Below are 10,312 nucleotides of genomic sequence, written 5' to 3'. Positions count from 1 at the left end.
ACGCGTACGGTACAAAATGCGCATATGGTATAGAACAGAAATACTATTATTATTGTGGTGGCTAGCTATATTGCAAAATAATCTTATAATTGACATAAAACACCACACAGACATATTTGCAGCAGAAATTAACTGTACCATCGTATTACTCGCCCCAGAAACCGTAGACATGATTCAATTGTTTGATCAATCACTCGCACACTTGTGCCAACTCTCCAGTAAAGGATCAGTTCACGGAGAAAAATGTTACGCAGAATTTACGGAATTGGGGAATCTCTAGTAAAAGATCTCGTAACTTTTTGTTAATGCGCCAGAAAAAATTAAAATTTTTGCGGTTCAGAGTGGTTGTTTTCTTTCGCTCAGAACAAATCTCACCGGGAGTGAACCATTGAAGATTATTTGGTGTGCTCCTACCGTTCTTTGTAGTAGGAAAATCAAGAGTGCAAGACGCGATTTAGCTTCAAACGAGAAACCATATCAGTGAAAGGCGTTGCTCAAAGTACAGTAAGTCCCTAATGGTGTACGCCCATACTGTACACATTTCATGGTTTTGCGTGGTCGTCAAGCTACCTTTTCTCGTCGTCGCATGTGTGTATGCTGGTTACTGTCTTCTGACCTTACGTCTAGCAGCTAAACATGTTCAGGCCTGCCAATCTAGGAAGTTGATAAGCCTTGAGAATTAGACTTGGTGTTCGCAAGTCACTGCTGTAACTGCACATTATTATAGGCAAATACAGCAGTTCGCCCCAGGTATGCTGGTGGAAAGACTACCTTCAGTCATGGAACACACATACACATGCCCATCTTTATAATTATGAACATCAATGCAGAATTGAAATAATTATGTGCATCACTAAGCTTAAGTTGCTATAGACCATTATTAAGGAGTCTTTATTTCTTGAACTAAGTACATGTTCACTTGAAAGTATGGCAACATTTGCTCTTCTGGATGGATTGTCCTTCTGCACTACTGCCAAAGCCTTAATCATATAATATTTAAAGCACTGGGAGCTCAGTTATCACGTGACAACCCCAATTTATGATGTACCGTAATTAAAATTTCAAACTATTCTTAGTATGTACATCAGTAAATCTACAGTGAAATGTCCATAGATTATCATTCTTTATTTTATTGTAGACCGATCTCTTTTATAACATCACATATCTCAACAAGTGTGACCCATAAAATTAGTAGTGAATTACCATAGTGAATATTGACAATTGAAGTGTTGTTTACATCCGATAAAGAATCCAAGTATTTATTGTTGTCATTGGCTATCATATATTGCATCAAGACTACAATACTAGTTACAACTTAATTACAATTTGTAGCACCATACATTGTAGTATCAAGACTTTCATTACACATCAAAGAGATTCTAATAAATCAGTGTGGTGTAGTACCAGGATTGAGAGAACAAGTGATCATTATTATAACAAGTTGTCCAGTGTGTTGTTTTGAAGTACGTAGTTCTATTTGACTGAGGAAGACCATCTCGTTGAACAACTGATTTGTTTCAACAGACTGTTTTTGATAAGGTAGTTGTAGGGCTACACTACACTAGTTGGTTAGTTACCTAACAGAACTGATAACATTTTAGTAGCAGTTATTGAAGTGTCACTTGTGAGGAATTTCCTGGTAAGATGATATACATAGTCTACAAGTATTATGTGATTGTGTTATGTGTACTGTATGTATATGTGTTGTTAGCAACATTATTGATATAGATAATGATAATACAATGGAAATTCGTTCATTATGTTGACTATCATAACAATGCAAAAGATAGTTGTACAAGCACTGCATGATCCAGAAATAAACCAATAGTGCAGATGTCAAGGTGTAAATTATATCTTCTTGCTAAAACACAACGCTATCAACTTAAACATTGTAACTTTAATGTATAGTCATGGTGCAAAAGCAGACATTTTTTTGTAAAACCTCTTGCGCATCTTTCAAAATCAGGCCCAGTCCAGAAAAATAGTTAACCCAAGGACCTGGGACCAGGGGACCTGTGGGTATTATTTACCTCTACATAAGTACCAAAAGTGTTTGAAGCTAACTGAATTTTTTGAAATTTATACACTACTTGCCTGTTGCACTGTGAGTGTTATACCAGTCTACTATGTTGTCTAACTACTAACGTTTACGAACATTTTGCTAATGTACCACAATGTGTGAAGTCTGGTTGTTGAGGTACTGTTACTTAGAGGTTATGATTTAAGTAAAGGGAATATTATTGGCAAGTATTCACATATTTCGTGGTGGTCAGTATTAATTTACATCATAGAAACTAGAGCAGGGGTGGAGGATCATTACTAGGAGATTAGTTGTTTAATGGAACAAACCTAAACTATCATCTCCCACATACCACATAGAACAGAGGAGGAATGTGTAGTGTGTACAGGTGTTATATACAGTTGTTATAAATATATTATATTCAGTCATGGGGCCAAATAAAATTGAAAGTACAAGTACTCATCAATGTGTACTTACAGTAAGTACACTGAAGTATAAGTACTCATGCAGGTACTTGGCCCTATGTCTGATCATATTTGTTTCTAATGGTTTACTTATGATAACCCTGTACTGGACCATGGGACTAAGGACTAGGGACCAGTTGACTCGGGAGATCCAACTCTCCTTGGAATTTTATACACTTCACAATATTCTATGTTATAGTTAAAGCACCATCTCACGTATGTATGAAAAATACAGCTCAAAAGGGTGTGTTGGGAGGCTAATACAGCACCAGGAGAAGCCAAGTACTGCATTTGGTTTGAGACCCCCGAGTGCTGTATTTTCATACACACAAGCAAGACGGTACTTTAAGTATTATATTGTACTTCCTGGTCGTCTGTCTCAGAGCGATTTTCTCTTATACTCAATCCGCTGCAAGTTTCATTGATCAGGATATCAGCAAGTGTTTAAATAAGCTATTTCTAGTTGTAGAACGGACCATTAGAGTTAGTTTGACTAGATTTAGCAGTTTACACGTGATCAATCCCCTGCTGTCATAGTGGAGTTGTGTTAAAAAGTTATGTGATCAGACGATCAATAAATTTTTATACAATCTACCTCTAAACATAGAACAAATTCATAGGGTTAGTTTGGCTGGTTTTAGCAATTTACTAGTGTTATTTACGAGGTTGTTACATAATATTCCTCAAATAAATTCCCCTCATAACTGTGCTGTATTTGCCCAATTAACTGCATAAAGTTATGCAGCAAATTGCTACTGTATGGACAATATACGCTATGCAGCATCGCTTTGATTCTCCCACACAAAGTACAATATATTTGTATCAGGTAATTATTTGGTCAACTGAGGTAAACATGTGATCGTTGTGTTAATATAGGTAAATGTTATCATAGGAGGAGGATAAAGAAATCACTAGTGATAATCAAGATATAGTAGTATAGCCACAACGCAACTGTTTATCATAATATCCTTGTCAGTAGTGATGTGTAATATGTTCTGTATGAAGTGTATTATTTGGTTAACTTTGAAATTGTGTTAAGAGATAAGTTGACCTAGGTCTGTGTTAAGATTGACTGCCTAAACACCCACACATTTAAATACACATAGTAACCAGCTGAGCAAAAACCAATAAATCAGTCATATAAGTGCAATTTCTGTTTTGCTATGTAATAATCATTATGGTAATTAAGTTTGCCACTATATCGTACTCGTACTGTATATATTAGGGACAAGTGTAGGTTAGAGACCTAGCACGAGGATCTTCGTGGATTTTAAAAACCGAATGAAGCGAGGTTTTTAAAATATGCGAAGACCCGAGGGCGTGGTTTCTAACTGACTTAGAAAATGTATGCATTATATATGTGTGCATATAGGTGGAGTCATTGTGAGATTGGGTTATATGTCGTACTGAAATTGTTGTGCAATGTTAAAGAATCACAGAAGACTGAACATATTTTTGTTGAAGTGTTGAAAAAAATCAAAGCTCGCACCACTTCCTTTTGCAAGTTAGACTAATTGGATCTGGCACAGCTGGGAAACAGCAGTGATCGATATGTCGAGCCGGGTTAGTGGTAGTCAGTGCCTATGGCGTCACAGCAGTGTAAAGAACGTGTGTCAAAGAAGCAGTTTGTGTGGATTTATATGATGGGAACGAGTTGTCACAAATTGTGCCTTCAGTGGCACCACAGTAGCACGAAGAACGGGCACGGTTTCTAATATGGACCTCACCCACATTACACGTAGCGAAAAATAACTTTCTACAAGGAAGTGTACCTATTTAGGTCTTGGTAAAGTCCATTCATAGTTCAATAAACAACGAAAACAGCCATAAAACACTCTAGAAACAGATGGGCGCTTTACAGAATTTTCCGTGATATTTTTGGATTTCTCCGTTCATCGAGACAAACGTACGTACAACGCTAGATTGTATCTCCCATAATTGAATTCTTTTAGATATACCTACAGTTCTCCTTACCATAAACTTCCAAAACTTTCTGGCAAATTAACTGTTAATTTTCCCATAACACTCCCTTAGCAACCCATACATTTTTTTCGTAATTTTTAACGGGCTATCGAATGGTAAATTTAAAAAATTACGCATGATTCTATTTAATGCACACCTCGCGCTACTATTGTTGAGTCACAGAAACGTGCTTTACAGGTGATTGTTGTTTTATTTTGTGATTATTATTGATGCCACCTAAGTCAAAGAGAAGTTTACAGCTGAAAGTAGCCAGAAGACATCGCCATAAGAGGGCTAAAACACAAGAATGTTCCTCCACTATGAATGAAAGTATTTCTGAAGATGTAACAGAGGAACATATAATAGACACTACTCTTGAACTTTCTAGCATTGCAAACCCAGATGACATGTCAGAAAATGAGACCACAGAAGTGATACCTGTTTCAACTGAAGGTGTAGTGCCCGTAACTGGGAATCATGGTGCGACAACTGAAGAGATTATACCCACATTCAGTGATTATGATTCCCAAGATGATGAAGAGTATACTTCACCAGGTGAAACTGCAACAGAAGATGAATTAATCCATGGTCATGCAAAAGACTGGATAAGCTCTCTTGACAGAGACGATGTCATGTCACTGTCTCTGGTGCTACACCATCTAATAGTAAACATTTTAGGCCTTCAACTAACATTTGCAGCTAAAGTGATTGGCGATTTAATTGGAAAAAGTGACCGAACTGTCCGTGAATGGAGGGGAACCTTTCTATGCAATGATGGATCATTTCCAGGTTCACTGCAAGGGAAGTACCAGCGTACAGGCGTCTTGGAACAAAATGAAGAGTTGAACAAGCATGCGAGAAAGTATGTCAGGGAAAATGCTAATGTAAAAGGTAGACCTAACATGACCACTGCTTCATTTTGCCAGTGGGTAAACAATGAACTTTTACCCAATAGTGTGCTTGAGCCTGGCTTTCCTCGCAAAATAAGTGTTGACACTGCTAGAAGATGGTTGCACCACCTTGATTTTCAAGTGTTAGACAGAAAAAAAAGTGTTTATATTGATGGACACGAGAGAGAAGACGTAGTTGCTTATCGTAAGAAGTTTATTAGAAAAATGGTATCAATTGGATTTATAAACGAAGATAATGCCCCCACTGCTGAAGCTTCCCAGTGTCTACCAGAAGATCTAAGATGTCCATCTGAAGAGCAATTACAGAAAACGATTGTGCTATTCCATGATGAATCCATATTTTCAGCTAATGAAGACCAAGGGACACAATGGGGTGAAAAGGATAATTTTGCAATTAAACCTAAAAGCAAAGGTTCTGGTATTATGGTATCAGACTTTATTGATGAGTTTAATGGTTACCTTTGTCTAAGTGACTCAGAATATTCTCTGGCTAAACAAACATATGGAGACAACATTACAAAAGAAGCTCGTCAATTTTTGGAATATGGAGAGAATCGAGAAGGTTATTGGACATCAGACAAATTCCTTACCCAAATGGACCATGCAGTAAAAATAGCAGATATTAAATATCCTAAAGATCAAGGATATCGTGTAGTATGGGTGTTTGACAACAGCAGTTGTCACAATGCTTATGCTGAAGATGCATTAAATGCAAACAACATGAATGCCAAGCCTGGGGGCAAGCAGCCACACTTACGTGACACAGTATGGAATGGGAGACCCCAGCGAATGGTTTTTAATATTGGTATTCCGAAGGGCCTTATCCAGGTACTAACTGAAAGAGGCAAGTACCATAAATCAATGAAACTTGAAGACATGAGGAAAGAGATCTCCACTCATCCAGACTTCATGAATGAGATGACCAAACTAGAACATTTTCTACGTGACCGTGGACACATTTGCATCATGTTACCAAAATTTCATTGCGAGCTTAACCCCATTGAAAGATGCTGGGGTCAAGCAAAGCGATATACAAGAAGCTTTACTAATTACACTTTGCCACGACTGCGTATCAATATTCCCAATGGACTTGATTCTGTGACACTCGAGAATATCAAAAACTATTTCCGCAAGGTCAGGCAGTACATGTTTGCATACCTAGAAGGCTTCACAGCAGGTCCAGACTTGGAAAAGACAGTTAAAGCATACAAGAAAGTATATAAATCACACCGAAAGATAGGTGTAAACAGCTGACGAAGTCCATTTTTCCATGTATACAATATATCCCAAAGGAAACAACCTATCCCAAAACCCTTCTGTAATTTTATTCCTTGGTAGTTGTATGTACTGCACAGTAAAAATTATACTGATAGCTATATATATGTGTGGGTACATACGTTTTTTGTATTAATCATATAATTGTTTATAGAAATTGAACTACAACAGTAATGAACAAAATGCTCTGTAGAAAGTTTTCACTACACATGATAATCACATAAAAGGTGTAAAAGGTAGGGCATCAGCCACTATCAATATGTACTTGCATTTTGAAGAGAAACGGCAGTGAAATGAAGTGTATCTACCATAGTCTCATTAAAATCATTGCATATATCTGATTTTTTTGTTAATATTAGTGCATGGGTTGAGTAGTACCCCCAGAAAATTTCATTGCAATTGCACAATGTATCACTGAGTTTTGAATTTTAAAAATCGTGACACCATTTTGGAAGTTTATGGTAAGGAGAACTATATAAAATGAACAGAGTGGTTAGCCACATGTTGGCCTGGGTGACTAGTCACCCATTGCAACCTATCAGCCTGATTATGCTTGGAGAGAGCATTGCAAATCAATGATCGAAAGTGAGATTTGTGATGCTTGAGGTCTTTTCTGCTAGCAGGTTTCTAACCATTTTAAGAACCTGCTAGCAGGTCTCTTAGTGGATTTTAAAGACCTCATTATCCTCCAAATATCAAAGCATATTATGTATACCATTTTCTAATGAAGTTGTGAGTGTGGCCAGCGATAAAATATTACCCAAAACTCTGCCTCCATTTTTCCCCACAATGACATGACCATATTGGTTGATTAAAATCAAGCCCAAAATGCCTTCAAATTGACCCGAAACATTTTCGTTAAGCTGCTACAAAATTGTAAAAATTTTCTATTTGACAGAATTTTCTACTGCCTGCCTGATGCATTCAGTCAAGCATAGCAGACAACTGGGTAGAGCTAGAGTGCTAGTTCTTTCACAAAAATGCTTTAAATTTACTTAAGAACAAACCTTTGGCATATTGATACGCATTCAATGCAATGCTATTGTACATGTGTTGCCTTTTATCCTCTTTCCCAGTGAAGGTTCTTCTTCGATAGTAGGGCTTCCATCCACGGGTGTGGCAGCATTGTAATTATGCAATATAGTATTACATAATGTGTACAGTGGGTACGTGTGGGAGACACGTGTTGTAGACGTTGCAATGCTGAGTGAGCTGTCCAATATCATCAGAGAGAAGTGTTTTGTTTTAAGCAAAGTTAACCAAACTACTTGCATTTCTGAACCATGCTTACTCTTACCGTACCAAGACACTGTTCCCCGCTGTTCTCTACATGCAGGTGCACTGGGATCCAGACTTGTAAAAGGAGAGGCTTCGCTCATAATGGTAGCCATATACTCCCAGCAATGTTTCACTGTTGAATCTTACTGTTTAGGCCTTTAAAAATAACTACAACGGAAGCTTTCACAGTTCTAGAAAAAAATTTTTTTTTCAGAGGTGCTTATCATAGAAAGATAGCAGTTTCGAGAGATTTGAAGTATTATTGCTGTAAGCAAAGCTAAAAGTGTTTTGTCTTGCATAAAGTGTTTATTTGACTGATAAACTGTATTGAAAAAATTTCTCTGCAGTTAGACTGATTCAGCTGGCATCTCCCAAATGGGGATTCCAACCCTTTGAGCCCCACAGATCCACCCCTGCACTAGCTGCTTCTCTTGTTCTCTTATCATTATCCAGACTGGTGCTACTATTACCACATAAACAAAGTTAGTGAAATAACTTGATGAACTTCTTGGTGAATCAAACTTTAGTGACAATATAATCATGTGGTGTGTTACACATTTAGCTAATCAGCAAAGATTGTATTCTTTTACAAGGCCATTTAAATGTTAAAGCATGCAGGGCTAAAAATGTGGATTCAGGTGTCACAATATTGTGTTATTGAAAAAGTAAACAAACAAGTAGAAGGAAAAATTAGGAATTTTAAGCTGGATTAGGGATAAATAACAACAATCAGGGGAACAAGGGAATAGCTAAAAAGATGAGGAAGAAGGGAGATTGCCTATACCTGCAGTTATGCTAGTGGACATGTAATCCCTAATTTAGTCATGGTTATAGACTGAATTTGGGTTTACGTGTCCACTAGTATATCTGCAGGTATAAGCAACCTCCCTTGTTCTTCATCTTTTTAGCTATTCCATTGTTCCCCTGATTTTTTGTTCTTTGTACATAATTCAGCTTAAAATTCCTAATTTTTCCTTGTAGTTCTATATATATATCATTTATTCAATAAACTGTATTTCTAATTTGTTCACATGGCAGAATATAGAAAATTCTTTACCATGAAAGATTTGTGACATGTTTGTAATTGTTAAGTCATGGAATGAATATGAACTATGATTGATCAATTAAGCAGTTGTACTTGATTTCCTGCATTTTTGTTTTGTTGCTGTGTGCAAGTTAAAGTTCACACTTTCAAATTCATAGTACTAAGAATGTATAATTATATCTATAAAAATACTAAATCTTTACTAATCCACTTTTTTGCATAGATTGCAGAGAAACAATGTAACAAAAGTGAACTCATTTCACTGGGTTTTTGCTTAGCTGGTCACATGTTATCTAATAGAGTTTTCATTGTTGTACAACCACAGGATAAACTGGTATCCACATGGATGATGAAGAAGACACCATTATGATGAATTACCATCCTCACACTGGTACAGGTCATCCATCAAATCATGTGACAAGTAAGAAATACACTCTTTTTTATAGGTCTAATTAGTGCATAAACGAATGTTCTGGAATTCGAATGTTCGTACGTTTGGGAGTATTTGAATCCTGCTAGCGGGTGCCCAATGCATACAATAATTGCATAAGTCAAGCAGAGCTGAAAATGGTACAGACACGACAAGCTCCAGGCGTCAAGTTGTTAACATGTGCTTCAGTGTTGTTTACATTTTGTTGTCTACAGTCAGATGCATGTGAAGCCAAAATCGCTAGGCTACGCTACATGAGACACACACACAGCAAGCATACCAGCTGTGAGGTTGATTACAGTGATAAACTATAGCTTTGTTGCTGTTTAAACTTACTTTACTGTCTATATCAAACAGTATTTTAACAAGTAAGTGCATAAAATCCTCACAACAAATAGGTGTTACTCCTTAGATTGAATTCGTACTAGTAATAGCATGGGTAGCAGTGAAATTTGGGATAAATACCACGAGTGTTGCATTGAAAATGGGTAAAATTTCACGAGGCGAAGCCAAGTGAAATTTACCACTCTTGTTCCATTTCCAATACAACAAGAGTGGTATTTATCCCAAATTTCACTGCTATACCCATGCTATTCCCAGTTAATACCATACTCATTGCATATAGGCATGCTGTGAATTAGCGTTGCTATGTACGCAATTCGTCACTATGTAGTAAACACGTGTCAACACTAATTGGTGCTACATTGTTAACATAAATTCTAGCCAATGAAATTGCAATTACAACTTTTTCACTGCTACCAGTGAAATACGGGATAAATTTCACTGCTACTATTGAGACTTTTGTATGGGCAGTGTGGATTTTAAAAGCACATGCATCTAACCCGTGGTGCAACTTGACAAGCAAAGATTCCAGTTCTCTGAACTTGTAACCATGAGTAGAGGATATCTTACTCCTTCAATTGTAAT

The 10,312-nt window shown here is 37.0% G+C and overlaps 1 protein-coding gene across 4 annotated transcripts in view; it reads left to right on the top strand.

Annotated features, from left to right (window-relative positions):
- Positions 1–347: 347 nt before the first annotated feature.
- The window catches only part of LOC136246578 (uncharacterized), a 70,099-nt gene continuing 60,134 nt past the window's right edge, over positions 348–10,312 (top strand). For 2 of the 4 annotated variants that reach the window (XM_066038068.1, XM_066038066.1), the window contains exons 1-3: positions 348–504; positions 1,139–1,639; positions 9,281–9,376. In XM_066038068.1, the coding sequence (XP_065894140.1) occupies positions 9,298–9,376 (79 nt within the window). In that variant the 5' untranslated portion in view covers positions 348–504; positions 1,139–1,639; positions 9,281–9,297. Of the gene's footprint in view, positions 505–1,138; positions 1,640–9,014; positions 9,377–10,312 lie in introns of those variants that run through there. The other 2 variants (XM_066038067.1, XM_066038069.1) reach the window with 2 other exon arrangements.

The sequence above is a fragment of the Dysidea avara genome, chromosome 2, assembly GCF_963678975.1.
Source record: "Dysidea avara chromosome 2, odDysAvar1.4, whole genome shotgun sequence".
Taxonomy (NCBI): Eukaryota; Metazoa; Porifera; class Demospongiae; order Dictyoceratida; family Dysideidae; genus Dysidea; species Dysidea avara.
This window is presented reverse-complemented; position numbering and strand designations above follow the sequence as displayed.